The sequence below is a fragment of the Pygocentrus nattereri genome, chromosome 5, assembly GCF_015220715.1.
Source record: "Pygocentrus nattereri isolate fPygNat1 chromosome 5, fPygNat1.pri, whole genome shotgun sequence".
Classification (NCBI taxonomy): domain Eukaryota; kingdom Metazoa; phylum Chordata; class Actinopteri; order Characiformes; family Serrasalmidae; genus Pygocentrus; species Pygocentrus nattereri.
The window spans coordinates 6,847,001-6,864,500 of record NC_051215.1 but is presented as its reverse complement, the minus strand read 5'-3'; the positions used below and the strand labels follow the sequence as shown (position 1 = coordinate 6,864,500).

The window sequence follows — 17,500 nt, the reverse complement described above, 5'->3', positions numbered from 1 at the left end:
CCCAAAATAATCCAAACTAACTGAATCACTGTGAAATGTGAGATTTCATGATGCCTTTAAATTGAGTCCTAAAGAACTAGAGGTGTAACAATGAAATATATATCAATGCAAAACTGTAACAATGTGCATCATAAAGATGTGACATTCTGTCAATAATGCCATCTAATGCACCTGCTGTGTTTGCAAATGATCAGCATCAGTCAACACTTCACTCCAGCACTCCTCCTAGTCTAGTGTTGTTAGTTGAGTTGTACAACATCATGATTATAGTCATCTTTCTTATTGGAATTTTGTTCAAAATATCGTGACAGTGTTAGGAGCATTGTGATTTGGATTAAATTGTGGGCTGAGTGTATCATTACATGGCTATAAAGAACTGTAATCCAGTCATTGTGAGGTCAAAGATTATATCCACGTTTGTTTTAGGAGAGAAATCTGTGGAGTGTGGTGGTCTTCCAGAAGCTGATTTACGGTCATTATTTTCTAAAATTATACTACACCTTGTCTGTCAGTGTTTAACAGATTAACCCCTTAAGATTCCAGGCTTATGACAAACTGGCTGTGTTACACTATATGGCCAAAAGTTTGTAGATGCCTGCTCATCCACGGTTTCTTCTAAAATCAAGAATATTCAAAATTATGAAAAAGTTATTATATTTAAAAATGTGTCCCCTTCTGCTGTATAAATTTTGTCTACTCTTCTAAATGTTGGAACATTGTGGGGAGCACTAGTGAGGTCAGGTACTGATGCTGAATGATTAGTTCTGGATCATGAATGCCGCTCCAACTTATCTCTAAAGGTATTGATTGGAGCTCCATCACTCTAAAGAACGCAGCCCCACTGTTCCGCAGCTCAGTGCTGGGTGGCTTTATACCCCTCTAGCCTACACATGGCATTGGACATAGTGACATTATATTCGGCTGCTCCAGTGTATCCTGTTTTCTTGTCTGTGCTTTTCTATGGTGATCATACAAGCTGTCTGTGCGTTTGAAGTGCACCTTAATGCAGCAGATCACTAATAATCACTAATAAGAAACTTTTGGACATATAGTTTATTCTTAGGCTGTAGAAGTGTACAATAAAGCATTGGGCTTCCTGATGGGCTGTGGCCATTTAAGTGGCTAAGAACACTTTCCAGTGTGTGGTGTGGTCTTTGATTCTTTGAGTCTTTGTATTGCAAAACCACTGGCAAACCTCAAGAACAGAAAGGTCTGTAAAAACCTGTAGAATTCTGGGATGAAGATTAACCTCATACTGGAGCATGTTGTTTGTCCTTTTTCTGTAAGTGTCTCTGACTCAAACACTGAGAGACTGAAGTTTTGTTAAAGCTGTATTTGTGGGACAACCCACTGTGTGGGACTGCCCAGTTTGCATTGAGAGGAGAATGTTGGCAAAATACATCAGCCGTTTGTTGGTAACTGGAAAGTAATTAACAGCATATCATTTTTCCATATATAATGTGCTTTCACAAGAGCACGATTCACATCTCCTTCAACTTTAAAATAAAGGTTCTGTCCAAAATTAAATACATGCTGTTTTCCCCTTATGTTCTAAAGTAGCCAATCGTCCAAGCCTTGTTTGGTGTCTGCAGTGTGCTTCTGTAGTTTTGAACTGAAGCTACAAAGCTAATGTAGCTAACACATAATGGAAGGACACACACACACACACACAAACACACACACACACCAATAAGTGTCGTGCAAACTGTGTGTCTAAATGATTAAGTGATCTCAAATCGACTTGCTTATCTGGTTTCTGACACTGATATTGTTATAAAATATTTTTTTAATGATAAAAGTCTGTTTCTTGGCTAAAAGCAGTAGCAGCCGTCTTGAGAGCTAAATTTTGTCTATAATTTTGTGTATTTTTGTAGATATCAGTCAGAAACCACATAAGCAATTTTTTAAAAACGTAACAACAAAAAACTTTTATGTTCTGGGTAGATGTAATGGCTAAAGAGAATTTATGTGTGTTCTAGCAAAATCTCATGGCCTGCCACATATAATTATAGGAAGAAAATGCACAGCAAAGCTTTGAACCTGTAGTTACAGTCATGTAAAAGAGCTCCATATGGCTGCCTCACTGCACTGTGAGCAGTACAGCATGGCAGTTCTTCTAGAGATATAAAACTATGATTTTTCTAATCCCGAGTTTGCATGTTCTCCCCGTGTCTGCGTGGGTTTCCTCTGGGTTCTCCGGTTTCCTCCCACAGTCCAAAGACATGCAGTCAGGCTGACTGGACATGCTAAATTGCCCCTAGGTGTGAGTGTGTGAGTGACTGTCTGTGTCTGTCTGTCTGCCCTGTGATGGACTGGCGACCTGTCCAGGGTGTATCCTGCCTTCCGCCCAAAGACTGCTGGGATAGGCTCCAGCACCCCCCCGCGACCCTGACGGAGAAGCGGCTTAGAAAATGGATGGATGGATGGATGGATGGATTTTTCTAATCCCTGCCTGTTAGTACAGGCCTCAACAGCCACCCCTTAACCCACGCTCTAATCCGGTGTAATACACTTCTGTTTATTGCCAGCATGGCAGCCATGTGGAGGTCATGAGGTCAGTGTTTTGGGCTATTGTAGAAATCTGTGGACACTTTTTCAGTTTTTCAATGTTGTTTTGGTTTCAGTACTCTGATACTCTGCTTGTACTGTGATCTAGCAACTGCGCTGTGAAGTAATGCTGCTCTTTTTGGCTATAACTTTTGGTTCTTTTCTAACAAGCAGCTCATATGTCATAAACTATGTATGTATATGATTTACTATATGATATAATCAGAATGTGCATTTCATATCAGCACTGTGATGTATTCAGCTACAGCAGTCGTGTTTTCAGAGGGATGTTTTCACTTCTAATGGGAAATTTCTTCTTTGGGTTTTATTTGCTGTTTTTTTTCCATCTTTATTGCACTTTGACTTGCTGACATCATGTAAAATGAATTCTAATTACCATATATGTATCATCACATGTCAAGAAGGGATGGGGAGTATTTATATAAGGCCTCATTGGAACAGTATAAACAATATCTGTATACTCACAAACATATATTTTCAAACTTTATAAAGATCATCCTGTAGGCCTGAATTTACAGACAGATCATTTTCATTTTCATAAATTAAGTTCTATTTAATGCAGGGCCAAAACTGGGTATGATTTAACCAAACCATGAAAACAGTTTTGGACTGCTGCTCTGGAATGAATCGACTTCATTTAAAACCAAGACAGCTCCAGAGCTGGTGATAAAGAGAACCTGAATATTAGATATTAAGCCATCCTAAACATAGTTTAACCGTTTTTGAGGAGCCACAGATTAGAGTGATATGATTAGCTGTATGACAGTGATATGAACATTGGTTAGGGGCATTCGTGGGCTGGAGGTTAGGGAACTGGCCCTGTGACCGGAGGGTTGCCAGTTCAATCCCCAATACATGACTTCGGTGTCCTTGAGCAAGACACCTAACCCCCAATTGCTCCCCGGGCACCGTGGATAGGGCTGCTCACTGCTCCCTAGTGTGTGTGTGTATTCACTAATGTGTATGTGGTGTTTCACTTTACGGATGGGTTACATGCGGAGGTGGAATTTCCCCGTTTGTGGGATTAATAAAGTATCACTTAACTTATTACACCAGGTAATATTAGGTTGCTTGAAAAATAAACACATCTAAATAATGTTTCACCACATTATCAGAATTCATCATTTCACCTGATGAAAGGAAACTTGGAGTGAAATATATAGTATGCAAATCATAACCTATTGTAGTCATGAATCTATGAAAATAAACTATCATTAGACAGATTTATAGTTTTCCATATATTCCAGAGCAGTTGAATGTTGTCTTTCTTTCCACGAGGCTAAATGTGGCTTATTTGCAAGTTTCTTACTTTTTGTTCCACATTAAGTGATGTAGGTTAGCATTTACCAAAACAAGTCAACTTCAGCTGCGTCATTTCCTTCCATCCTTCTGTGGAAAATGTTGTTAATTCTTCTTCTTATTATTATTGCTTTCGTTTGTTGTACAGTTTTTAATCCGTTTCTCGCGGCGATAATCACGAAGGCAGAGAAGAGCAGCGCTTTATTGTCATAAAGATACTCATACACGCCTCCCAGAACAGGGAGTCGACTCCAAACATTTCGACTCTCTGAGTCACTGACTGAGTCGGCTCTGACTACTGGCCGTGCTGGAGTCGAAGAATCGACTCGTTTGGAATCGACTCCCACCATTAAACGAGACTGAGGGATGACCGTTAAAGTCGTAGAAGTGAGCGAGTCATGTCGATTAAAAACGTAGCTAACGTTTTAGGTAACTATATTAGTGAGCACAAATGACAGTCATTTATTCAGCTTATGGGTAAACAGTGTTTTAAGTGACCTTGTCTTTAATCTTTCGTGTAATTTCCGCGTTTGACGCATTTGAACTTGGTTACACTGAATCTGAAGCCCTGGAGAGTTTAGCTAACTGAGCTAACTGGTACCTGCTTTATTTTAACGCTCCTAGCTAACGTTAGCTAGCGTTCAGCCGACTTTAAACGCGTGTGAAAATGTGGGGAAAGGCTGACGACGGCTGAAGTTTAAACACTGATTTCAAACGTTGGATACATTATTGTTATTCGAAATATCGAGAACAGTTTAGTCACACCAAGTTGAGTAGCTAGCTAGCTATGCTAACTAGTCGCCAGTGTTTTGCTGGGCTAGTGTTTAGTTCTTTACTTTAGAAGTGTGACAGGACTGAGAGGCTGATGTGAGCTTCTAACTTGAAATGCCCGTTCCACCTTAAATGGTGCAGCGGCTACGTTCTGCCGCCTGAAGGGAGGGTCAGCGCCCATTTAAGGTGGAACGGGGAATTCGAACTAGAAGCCCGCTCCAGCTTCGTGAAAGGGCTCGAGCTGGTAGCGGTTAACGTTACGCTAACTTCATTTTCTGAGTCTTTAGTCACCTGTAAACGAAACATTTCTGCCTGCTCGCTGACTTGGGCGCTAATATGCCTTCACTGTGAATTATGTTATTTAAGGAAAACTGTATTTTACGTTACGCTTCTCGTTAAAGCGCTTCAGTTTTCTCAATGACATTCCGTCCAAACGGATACTTTTACCACAGCCAATGTGGTCGGACTCTGAAGATGAGACCATACTAAATTCCCAAACTGTCGTCACCACTGAGCAGCTTTTCAGTCGGCAGCTGTTACAGAAGAATAGCTGAACAACCTGGAATCAGCCCGAAATGAACCCAGAAGTGTAGTCTGTCTTCAGTCTGACCAAATCTGACCGAGCCACAGAACTGCCGCAATAAAAAAACAAAAGTGCTGCTCAGTGGTGATGACAGTTTGGGAAGTTAGTGTAAGGAGCTGGAGAAGGAAATGCCGGCTGTGCAGCGGGTGGGTGGAGCTCATTTCTCTGACGTAGCAATGAACTGCTTGTTAATGAAGTTTAATTTGGCGGAAGGAACTGCGAACATTTAAACACATTAAATGACACATTCACTGCCCAATTTATTCATTTATTCCTTTATTTGTTTAACTGTTGTATAAGAGCAACAGAACACTCAAGGCCATGTGTTATCACAAATAATATCACGGCTGCTATGATCTACGGCAAATCACAGCCGTGATGTTATTTCATGATAACACACTCCCTCTCATGTTGTATTGCTTAAATATCATTGGTTAGTGTAGTGGTTAACATCTCTGCCTTCTGTTCTGTAGATTTGGGGTTAATCCCCTGCCTGGGTATGCACCCTACACTATACCAGTAAGAGTCCTTGGGCAAGACTCCTAACACTGCCTTCACCTACTTGTGTAAAATTGATAAAATTGTAAGCCGCTCTGGATAAGAGCATCAACCAAATGCCATAAATATAAATATAGAACCACTTTCAAAAAGGTTCTATATAGAGCCATAAGTGACACATTATCAATCTGAAGAACATTTTCAGCATGCAAAGAAACCTTTAAGCATGAGGATGGCTGTTTGGTTGTTCATGGTTCTTTATAGAACCATTTGTCTTTACCTTGAAGAACCATCTTCTGTAAGAGTATAGTGATGCTGACTACTATGCATCCAAGCTGCATGACTTTGCTTAATTCCTTGCATTTTCCCAATAGTTGTTTCTCAATTTGTTTACATTGAAGTGAGATGACCCTTCGATGAGATTGATTTAAAGTTCTGTATAAGAAACTGTACTAAACTAGAAAGATTCAGTGGTGTGATCAAAGTGTTTCGGCATAGACAAATCGACCTACGGTCGATCTTCAGGGTGCTCAGTCTCACTTAATCTTTGTAATACCATGCTCTTGTCTTAACCTTCATCCTTTCTGCGATAGATGAGTGCTTCTGTTACAATCTGTTGGATTATTGGATCTGTTGGAGCGTTGAAAGGAAAGAAAAGGATGGAAAAGGTAAAAGTAGGATGAATCACGAGCAGGTGGCGTGTTTGTGCACATGGCTGGTGTTCTCATGCTGGTGCTGATAGATGTTATGGTGGTACAGACTGGCAGGATTTTTCTGAGGCAGACTCGGCTGTCAGTCTGTCACTTCTTAATCCCTGCCAGAGGCACATTGGGCCTTTAATCCTAATCGCATGATCAGGCCTCATCATGGTCACCTCTGAATGAAAAATAAATACATTTTATAAACTCATTTTGAATTGTGTTCAGATGAATTGTTTTCCGAATTGTCTGCATGCCTTATAAATAAAGCAGTAATCCATGAAGGGTAAAAATTGTATCGCTTAGACTGAAGTGGCTTATTGCTTGTATAAAACTGAAGCAAATACACCAGTGTTCAATAAATAAATTATTAGTAGTAATTTTTCTGTCAAGGAGGACAAGTTCATTAGAATGTCTATATAGTCCAATCAATAAGATGCAAATAAAGTAATCAAGAGTGGTTTGATGTGAAGTACTTTGCTCTAGTGAAATTGAATAAGTTTTGTGTAATTGTTCATAGTGGTGGTGATAGGAACCAGAGTGAGAAGGAAATTCTGCAATATGTGAAGTATATGCTGTTGGTCTCTGACTTATGACACACTGACATATGACACCCATAGGACCTAAACCTTGTTAATACATAGTTCTTACGGAGGGCGCTCACATGTCTCAGACTATTTGTTCTGTTTCTCTCTGTTTTGTCAGATTGACAGAACCATCAGGATCACTCACAGATGGCCCCATGAACTACAAGTACAAGACCAAATGCACATGGCTCATTGAGGGGTTGTGAGTATAGCTTAATTCTTCCATTATGTCCAGGTGTATGCCCCGATAACAGAGTGCGTTACTGCTGAGGAGCAGGCATTGGATTAATCAAATCACTAATTATGTTTTCTCTGTGCCTCAGTCCTAATGCTGTCCTCAGGTTGAGATTTAATCATTTTGCTACAGAGTGTGGTTGGGACCACATGTACGTCTTTGATGGAGACTCCATCTATGCACCTTTGGTAGCTGTATTCAGGTGAGTGGAATGTGGATCCAGGAGCCTGTAAGAGAGCACTAATAATCCATTAACATAGAGGTGGCACACTTGTCTGATAATGAAGTGAAGAATAGTACAAACTACAGATAGCAGGATAGCACCTTTTGCTTTCAATACCGAAATTAAAATCTTGAATACTGGCTGATACAGATATCGATACCAATCTGATATATTTACTTTAAAAATGTTTTGTTTTCGGTTTAACTGCTTCACTTAAAATGAGTATTTAAAAACATGTTATCATACTTGAACTACTTAAACGATCTACTATAACACAGAAAGAAATCCACAGCACAACAGGTGTGCTATTTTGATTTGTTAAAGGATCCAGCATTTTCTATTGTCATCAGTTAAATACAGAGACAATACCACAACCAGACACCAGAAAAAAATATACATACTTGTGTTTTTGATCTGAAACTTTTAAGATAACTTTGGTTTCAGTATGGTTTGGCAGTTCCGGCTGTGGACTTAATAAATCATGCTTTTTACAATCTTTGAATTGCTTCCTTTTAAAATAATAAATTGATTACATGATAATGATATACATATAACGATTACAAGATAATTTGTCAGTTATTGTTTGCTGTGTTCCCTTGGGGCATGTTGTTTGACATTTAACGTGTTCAAATTGATTGCCATCATAACAGATGTTCACCTGTGTGTTTTGTTCTGCTGTGTTTGCAGTGGCTTGGTTGTTCCTGAAACAAAAGAGAATGAAAGTATTCCGGAGGTGGTGACCACATCTGGTTTTGCCTTGTTGCATTTTTTCAGTGATGCAGCTTACAACCTCACAGGATTTGACATCATCTATTCGTGAGTCTTTGCCACTGTGTCCAGTCTGGTGCTTTTTAACCTTGTGTCTTAATCCATGGCAATATACTTGTTTGTATATCCATAGTTTAGTTTTGCAGTTATTTTTCAAGCACAAGCTGTGGAAACCCTGTGGAAGCTGTAGTAATTACAGCGACTTACGTGCAAGTTGGCTGAGGTATTCTTAGGTTATATAAGTGTGTATTAAAATTTTGGGTCTGCAGGTTTGCCCTGGCCATTTAAGGGGTTAATTGGGCTTTATAGAGACATGTAGGTGGCTAGAAAGCCTGGCACAAGCCACAGTTAAGCCTCAAGAAGACTAGAAATAACTGTTAGCCTGTGGAACTCAGGGGAAAGAGATGTTTTCTACATTTCTTTTTACTTGGCAACAAAATGTGTTTGCAGCATTTGAATGAAATACCTGTAATCCTTTAGAAGGAGTTAGCGTGGTTAAAGGAATATTACTCTGGCATTTTTAAATCTAATTCTATCAACTGTATTCCTTTATTTAGTATTCCTTTATTTTTGTCCTTTTGTTATTAATGCATGTGCTTAATCCTGTTTTGGTCCCTTCACTTCTTCAGAGTGAATTCTTGTCCTAATAACTGCTCAGCTCATGGAAAGTGTGCTGCAGGCGACTCCATCTCTGGCTACGTGAACTGTGAATGTGATAAGTACTGGAAGGGCGAGGCCTGTGACATCCCCTACTGCTGGAACGACTGTGGTGGTCCTGACCATGGATACTGTGACCTCACAGGAGAAAAGCTTTGCATCTGCCACAACAGCTGGCAAGGTGAAGGGGCAGTGTTAGCTCAGTGCCATACAGATGCTCTTACTGTAACAGCTTTGCAAATGCTGCTGAGGTCTACATGTTTTCTGAGAATATTTGAATTTAGTAGCGTGTCTGCCTCTCCTCAGATTATTCTTCTCCATTGCAGGTATTCGGTACTCGCTGATGTGAGAAAAAGTCAAATATGCTAGAAGTAGAAATTACCAGTATGTAGCTCAATGCTGAATAGTTTGTATGGTAGTTGTGCAGTTTCAGGACAGTATGAAGCATTGCAGGCATGCAGGTACAAGTCCTTGTGGAAATGGCTGCAGCTGTTAACAATAGCAGTGTTACTTAAAATATGATTTCATGATTGTTAACCAGTTGTATTAAGCTGGGGTTACACTACATGTCTTTTACCCTGATTTTCAGTCTGGCCGAGTCTGTGCTAGTCGGCTGTAGTCTGCAAATAGTTGGGTCAGTTGGAGTCGACAGTTGGAGAGAGAATTTAGTCGTGTGTGAGCTGCACAGACTCAGATTTTTGGCCTCCTGATTGTGTTTTGGGCCAGTCTGACGTTTAATTTTTTTCGACTCGACTCTGACTATAATCTAGTGTCAACTGATCAATGATTCCATCTGAATGGACTCCTGCAACAGCCAATAAAAAGTGAGAGCACTAATGAAGAAAATGCAGCAAGTTAACAAGAAAAATCTCAAAAAGTCACTCATGTGCAGCAAAGCTTTTTATTGAACTGAGTTTAAGGTATGAGCATAATTGAGTTTATGTACCTTTAAAACTCTAAAAAAACATACCTTCTGCTTCTTTACTGTCTAAGCACAAACAGCAGAGAGAACAGCAGCAGCAGCACCGCATTTGTTTATTTGTGTCTCCTAGTAATGGGAGAATGCGAGAGTTTGCGAGAGCTGAAAAGTTGAGTAGTGTGTGATCCCCAATATTTCATTTGCTTGAAAAATCTGCAAAAAACAGTCATATAGTGTAAGGTGCCCAGGCTTTTTATAATCTGTTAAGACGTTAAGTTGTGTAGTGGACCCAACGCTTTAGAGAGACAAATATCCTTAATTCAACTGTAGTTAAAATCTTTTCTGCCTGATCAGGACTTTGTTGGACTTTCAGAATACATGGTGATAGAAGTTGGGCTTTGAATCTGTGTGATATGTTGGATTACAGGGATAAAGCTATGTTCAGCTTGGAGTTGCTAGTGTAATTAGCTAACAAGTAGTAAGCTAACCAAGATGTTATACAAACCCTGGTAAATTTCAAGGCCAAGTAGCTATCATAGATCACAAATCATTCAAACATTGTAAACATACAGAGATCTTTCCATTCATTATGCAGTTGTTAACCACATCAGTGTTTTTTGCTATTTTATGTCATTTTGACCAAACAAGGCTTTGCTTTGGCCAAGAATCGAGCCTTGGTCTCCCACGTGGGAGGCAGGAATTCTACCAATGAACCACCAATGCTGAGCTTTTGGGTTGTGTGACCCTGTCCAGTTGTAACTTCTGTTGCTCTTGCAGAACCTGCTCTTGCTCTCTGTGGTTTTACAGGGCACACATGAATATTCATAGTAATAATCAGAAATATTTCTGGAAACCTGATAATCTGTAGATCACAAATCATTCAAACAATGCAAACATCCATAGACTTCATAAGAAAAAGGTGATGGCAAAATAAAATGAAGAGAAAGAGGAAAGGGTAATTAAGTAAAATGAAAATGGAAATTGTAAAGGCAAAAAAATGATAGCTAGCTCACTCACCAGTAGTTGCATAGGCTTCTTCCAGCACAGTCCTGCCCAACTTAAATCCAAAGGAAATACAAAACTGCAAGTTTTAACAAAATAATTAAGCTGGTCATACTACAGAGTAAATTGGCATAATCAGTTGATCTGTATGAAAATGTATTATTTAATATTAAATATACTGACACTGCAAAGAAAGGGATTTTGAATCAGGTAATGGTACTTGAATGGTGAATTGGCACGACTCTCAGTCCATGTCTCTAAATTCAGAGAGCTGATATGAAAGGATCACAGTTAGGGTGAGCAATGTGAAATTACAGATAGATCTGTGACTGGACTGTAATGACTTTGTAACTGACTGATCTTGATGAGCATAAAAAGTTAAAACTTCATTCCTAATGGAGATAGATAGAGAGAGAGAGAGAGGGCGAGTGAGGAAGAGAGAGAGAGAGAGAGAGAGAGAGAGAGAGAGAGGGAGGGGGGATACAGACAGAGAGAGAGAGAGAGAGAGAGAGAGAGAGAGGGAGAGCGAGCAAGCAAGAGAGAGAGAGAGAGAGACAGAGAGAGCGAGCGAGCAGTTACTTTACCACTAGATGGCAGTGTTGTATTTGATTTTCAATCAGTTCAAATGAAAAGTTGTGTAATAGGTTTAGCACTCAATGTTGACTGAGTTGATTTTGCAATGTTTTGAAATTTATCATTAAGTATGCTAACAGAATAAACCAGTTGAATAGTTTCAAGAAAATGACATAACGTATGGTTTTACCTAGTAATACGTGAATTCACTTTGCTTGTGTGTTTTTATAATTTTTTTATAATTTCCAAGGCCCAGATTGCTCCCTACCAGACCTTTCTGATGAACCCTACTGGTATCTGCCTAATGTGAAGCCTGATATACTGCCTCTGGGACGAACATCCCATAAGGCAGTGGTGCAAAGAAAGCTGATGTGGGTGATTGGAGGATACAGCTTCAACTGCAGCTCTTTTCTCATGGTCTTAAAGTAAGGGCTGACACTTCTTCTCTCTTTCTGTCATTCAGTGCTATATGTGTGCTTGGCCTTACATAATTATTTTTGGATTAGATTTTGAATTGTGTTCAATCCCACTGTCGATTTGTGAAACTTAGGCCAAAACTGGATGTGTGTTTTCTTTTTTCAGTATATAAAGCTATTCTTAATCTTAACTGAAACTAATAAAAAATAGTTTGAGTTTAATATTTATTTTTTAATATACATGACGTTTTTTTTTATCAGTTTTAGGAACAACAAAGTTTTTATACCTTTCTTAAAATACCCTTGTTTTTTCAGGTTTAAGTGAGATTTACATTGTATTTCAGACATACTTTAAATGAAAATAAAGTATTTCCTTTTACATTTATTTAGGTCTTTCAGAGTGTACATTGGAATACTCCATAAAACCAGAAAATCAGGCAGGGTTGTCAGCTGATGTTAAAAAAATGGCATCTTTTGTGCTTTGTTTATCATCTGCACTTGATACAGTAAACATTGCAAGTGTTTTGAGTTAGATTTTTCTCTTACTTTTTCTCTTGCTGTCTATCTCTTCTTATTCTTTGTCTTAAGTTACAATCTGGAGACCAATATGTGGGCTGTGGTTTCAAGCAGCAGTGATCCAGTGCAACGTTATGGACACTCTCTGGCTCTTTATCAGGTGATCACAATGTTAACATAAATGATGACAAATCATGTCAGTCCTGTGATTATTGGCATTTCCACTCATAACACAGTTGTTAACCACAATAGAGTTGCTGGTAGCTGCTCTGGTTTTGCCTGGACGTGTACAACCCCAATTCCAATGAAGTTGGGACGTTGTTTAAAACATAAAAAAACAGAATACAATGATTTGCAAATCTTTTTCAACCTATATTCAATTGAATACACTACAAAGACAAGATATTTAATGTTCAAACGGATAAACTTTGTTGTTTTTTTCAAATATTCACTAATTTTGAATTTGATGCCTGCAACATGTTCCAAAGAAGTTGGGACAGAGGCAGCAAAAGACTGGGAAAGTTGAGAAATGCTCAAAAAACACCTGTTTGGAACATTCCACAGGTGAACAGCTTAATTGGAAACAGGTGAGTGTCATGATTGGGTATAAAGGGAGCATCCCTGAAAGTTTCCCATTTCATTTATGCTGTTATGCAGTTGAAAAGACAAGAAGTACTCAAGGCAGATATCGTAAGTGCCTGTAGTGCTGTTGGTCTGCTTTGTTCCTTTGTTTGAGTCGCTACCTGAAGGAGTGTGTTATTTTTGTATAGGGGCGTTTGTGCTCATGTATTCTTAGTCACTTGGGTTCAGTTTTGTTTACATTTGTGACATTTCAGATTTGTGTTTGTTGAACAAAAGTCTGTTTTCATAACTACTTGGTATGAATTATGTCAAAAAGTATCCGGACATTGGCCGGGTAGAATTCTACCACTGAACCACCAATGGAGAAGATACAGGCCATGTGACCTCATACAGCTGTGACCGTAGGGTCTACAGAGCTGACTTTTCCCCTGCCATTAGTTGCTGTCTATGCCTTGCGCTCCTGCTTTCTCTCATGCTAGGTTGTTTGTTTCACACGCGTATAATTTGTTGTTTAGTAGTGAGAATCTCTTAAAACTGGAGCCGTGCTTGCTTTACAACTTAAACCTTGAACTCTGATAGAACTGCACAATTTGTTCTTTGTTTTGCATTTTTGAGTTGTGGTAAACCTGGGGGTGAAGGAGGTTCTTCAGGTCTCTGCACTGCAGAAGCCAATCTAGATTCTACAACTGTCCGTGACCTTCTGTTGTTGGTGGTAGGGATGATTTTATTGGTTTGTATGAGTTTTATTGGATTACAGGCGCTGTGATTACAGGCGTTTGATTTGTTGTTTATCATAGAGAAGCAACTAAAGGATGTGTCGTGCATTGGCCGGGAATCGAACCCGGGCCTCCCGCGTGGCAGGCGAAAATTCTACCACTGAACCACCAATGCTGACGATACAGGTCATGTGACTACAGAGTGGGTCTACAGAGCTGACTTTTCCCTTGCCATTAGTTGCTGTTTATGCCTTGCGCTTCTGCTTTCTCTCATGCTAGGTTGTTTGTTTCACATGCGTATAATTTGTTGTTTAGTAGTGAGAATCTCTTAAAACTGGAGCCGTGCTGGCTTTACAACTTAAACCTTGAACTCTGATAGAACTGCACAATTTGCTCTTTGTTTTGCATTTGTTGAGTTGTGGTAAACCTGGGGCTGAAGGAGGTTCTTCAGGTCTCTGCACTGCAGAACCCAATCGAGATACTACAACTGTCCGTAACCTTCTGTTGTTGGTGGTAGGGATGCTTTTATTGGTTTGTATGAGTTTTATTGAAGTTTTCATACATGTTATATTGCATTGTTTTACTGTCTCCCATTTTCAGTCTTGTAGAAAGTGCTCCTGCCTAGGAGATAGAAAGTTTTTACATTTTGAGACCATTTTGGAAATGAATGTCCAGCAAAGTGAACCACAGATTGAGCTCTGGGTTGTTTGTATCATGGTATGAATTATTGGAATACAGGTTACACTGGGTTTCTGTGATTACAGGCGTTTGATTGGTTGTTTATCGAAGAGAAGCAACTAAAGGAAGCGCTATGCATTAGCCAGGAATCGAACCCGGGCCTCCCGCGTGGCAGGCGAGAATTCTACCACTGAACCAACAATGCGGAAGATACAGGATATTTGACCTCATACCGCTGTGACCGTAGGGTCACACAGAGCTGACTTTTCCCCTGCCATTTGTTGCTGTCTATGCCTTGCGCTCCTGCTTTCTCTCACGCTAAGTTGTTTGTTTCACACGCGTATAATTTGTTGTTTAGTAGTGAGAATCTCTTAAAACTGGAGCCGTGCTGGCTTTACAACTTAAACCTTGAACTCTGATAGAACTGCACAATTTGCTCTTTGTTTTGCATTTGTTGAGTTGTGGTAAAACTGGGGGTGAAGGAGGTTCTTCAGGTCCTTTTTTTGAGACCATTTTGGAAATGAATGTCCAGCAAAATGAGCCACAGATTGAGCTCTGGGTTGTTTGTATCGTGGTATGAATTATTGGAATACAGGTTACACTGGGTTTCTGTGATTACAGGAGTTTGATTGGTTGTTTATCGAAGAGAAGCAACTAAAGGATGTGCTGTGCATTGGCCAGTAATCGAACCCGGGCCTCCCGCGTAGCAGGCGACAATTCTATCACTGAACCACCAATGCTGATGATACAGGCCATTTGACCTCATACCGCTGTGACCGTAGAGTCACACAGAGCTGACTTTTCCCCTGCCATTTGTTGCTGTCTATTTTTGAGACCATTTTGGAAATGAATGTCCAGCAAAATGAGCTACAGATTGAGCTCTGGGTTGTTTGTATCGTGGTATGAATTATTGGAATACAGGTTACACTGGGTTTCTGTGATTACAGGCGTTTGATTGGTTGTTTATCGAAGAGAAGCAACTAAAGGATGCGCTGTGCGGGGATCGAACCCGGCCCTCCCACGTGGCAGGCGAAAGTTCTACCACTGAACCACCAATGCTGAAGATACAGACCATTTGACCTCATACTGCTGTGACCGTAGGGTCACACAGAGCTGACTTTTCCCCTGCCATTTGTTGCTGTCTATGCCTTGCGCTCCTGCTTTCTCTCACGCTAAGTTGTTTGTTTCACACGCGTATAATTTGTTGTTTAGTAGTGAGAATCTCTTAAAACTGGAGCCGTGCTGGCTTTACAACTTAAACCTTGAACTCTGATTGAACTGCACAATTTGCTCTTTTTTTGCATTTGTTGAGTTGTGGTAAAACTGGTTGTGAAGGAGGTTCTTCAGGTCCTTTTTTTGAGACCATTTTGGAAATGAATGTCCAGCAAAATGAGCCACAGATTGAGCTCTGGGTTGCTTGTATCGTGGTATGAATTATTGGAATACAGGTTACACTGGGTTTCTGTGATTACAGGCGTTTGGTTGTTTATCGAAGAGAAGCAACTAAAGGACGCGCTGTGCATTGGCCGGGAATCGAACCCGGGCCTCCCGCGTGGCAGGCGAGAATTCTACCACTGAACCACCAATGCTTAAGATACAGGCCATTTGACCTCATACGGCTTTGACCGTAGGGTCACACAGAGCTGACTTTTCCCCTGCCATTTGTTGCTGTCTATGCCTTGCGCTCCTGCTTTCTCTCACGCTAAGTTGTTTGTTTCACACGCGTATAATTTGTTGTTTAGTAGTCAGAATCTCTTAAAACTGGAGCCGTGCTGGCTTTACAACTTAAACCTTGAACTCTGATAGAGCTGCACAATTTGCTCTTTTTTTGCATTTGTTGAGTTGTGGTAAAACTGGTTGTGAAGGAGGTTCTTCAGGTCCTTTTTTTGAGACCATTTTGGAAATGAATGTCCAGCAAAATGAGCCACAGATTGAGCTCTGGGTTGTTTGTATCGTGGTATGAATTATTGGAATACAGGTTACACTGGGTTTCTGTGATTACAGGCGTTTGGTTGTTTATCGAAGAGAAGCAACTAAAGGATGCGCTGTGCATTGGCAGGGAATCGAACCCGGGCCTCCCGCGTGCCAGGCGAGAATTCTACCACTGAACCACCAATACTTAAGATACAGGCCATTTGACCTCATACGGCTGTGACCGTAGGGTCACACAGAGCTGACTTTTCCCCTGCCATTTGTTGCTGTCTATGCCTTGCGCTCCTGCTTTCTCTCACGCTAAGTTGTTTGTTTCACATGCGTATAATTTGTTGTTTAGTAGTGAGAATCTCTTAAAACTGGAGCCGTGCTGGCTTTACAACTTAAACCTTGAACTCTGATAGAGCTGCACAATTTGCTCTTTTTTTGCATTTGTTGAGTTGTGGTAAAACTGGGTGTGAAGGAGGTTCTTCAGGTCCTTTTTTTGAGACCATTTTGGAAATGAATGTCCAGCAAAATGAGCCACAGATTGAGCTCTGGGTTGTTTGTATCGTGGTATGAATTATTGGAATACAGGTTACACTGGGTTTCTGTGATTACAGGCGTTTGGTTGTTTATCGAAGAGAAGCAACTAAAGGATGCGCTGTGCATTGGCCGGGAATCGAACCCGGGCCTCCCGCGTGGCAGGCGAGAATTCTACCACTGAACCACCAATGCTTAAGATACAAGCCATTTGACCTCATACGGCTGTGACCGTAGGGTCACACAGAGCTGACTTTTCCCCTGCCATTTGTTACTGTCTATGCCTTGCGCTCCTGCTTTCTCTCACGCTAAGTTGTTTGTTTCACACGCGTATAATTTGTTGTTTAGTAGTCAGAATCTCTTAAAACTGGAGCCGTGCTGGCTTTACAACTTAAACCTTGAACTCTGATAGAACTGCACAATTTGCTCTTTTTTTGCATTTGTTGAGTTGTGGTAAAACTGGGGGTGAAGGAGGTTCTTCAGGTCCTTTTTTGAGACCATTTTGGAAATGAATGTCCAGCAAAATGAGCCACAGATTGAGCTCTGGGTTGTTTGTATCGTGGTATGAATTATTGGAATACTGGTTACACTGGGTTTCTGTGATTACAGGCGTTTGGTTGTTTATCGAAGAGAAGCAACTAAAGGATGCGCTGTGCATTGGCCGGGAATCGAACCCGGGCCTCCCGCGTGGCAGGCGAGAATTCTACCACTGAACCACCAATGCTTAAGATACAGGCCATTTGACCTCATACGGCTG

The 17,500-nt window shown here is 40.4% G+C and overlaps 1 protein-coding gene and 6 non-coding genes across 7 annotated transcripts in view; 1 reads left to right on the top strand and 6 right to left on the bottom strand.

Annotated features, from left to right (window-relative positions):
* atrnl1a (attractin-like 1a) overlaps window positions 1–17,500 on the top strand; it is a 383,555-nt gene that overhangs the window by 8,808 nt on the left and 357,247 nt on the right. The window contains exons 2-7 of the mRNA XM_037538727.1: window positions 7,123–7,206; window positions 7,328–7,441; window positions 8,150–8,278; window positions 8,860–9,068; window positions 11,632–11,806; window positions 12,386–12,473. Coding sequence (XP_037394624.1) covers window positions 7,123–7,206; window positions 7,328–7,441; window positions 8,150–8,278; window positions 8,860–9,068; window positions 11,632–11,806; window positions 12,386–12,473 — 799 coding nt within the window. The remainder of the gene's footprint in view (window positions 1–7,122; window positions 7,207–7,327; window positions 7,442–8,149; window positions 8,279–8,859; window positions 9,069–11,631; window positions 11,807–12,385; window positions 12,474–17,500) is intronic.
* Window positions 13,716–13,786, bottom strand: trnag-gcc. Its single transcript has one exon. It is a non-coding gene; the product is annotated as a tRNA-Gly (tRNA).
* Window positions 14,424–14,494, bottom strand: trnag-gcc. The gene has a single exon. It is a non-coding gene; the product is annotated as a tRNA-Gly (tRNA).
* On the bottom strand, window positions 15,808–15,878 carry trnag-gcc. Its single transcript has one exon. It is a non-coding gene; the product is annotated as a tRNA-Gly (tRNA).
* On the bottom strand, window positions 16,338–16,408 carry trnaa-ggc. Its single transcript has one exon. It is a non-coding gene; the product is annotated as a tRNA-Ala (tRNA).
* trnag-gcc lies at window positions 16,868–16,938 on the bottom strand. The gene has a single exon. It is a non-coding gene; the product is annotated as a tRNA-Gly (tRNA).
* trnag-gcc lies at window positions 17,397–17,467 on the bottom strand. Its single transcript has one exon. It is a non-coding gene; the product is annotated as a tRNA-Gly (tRNA).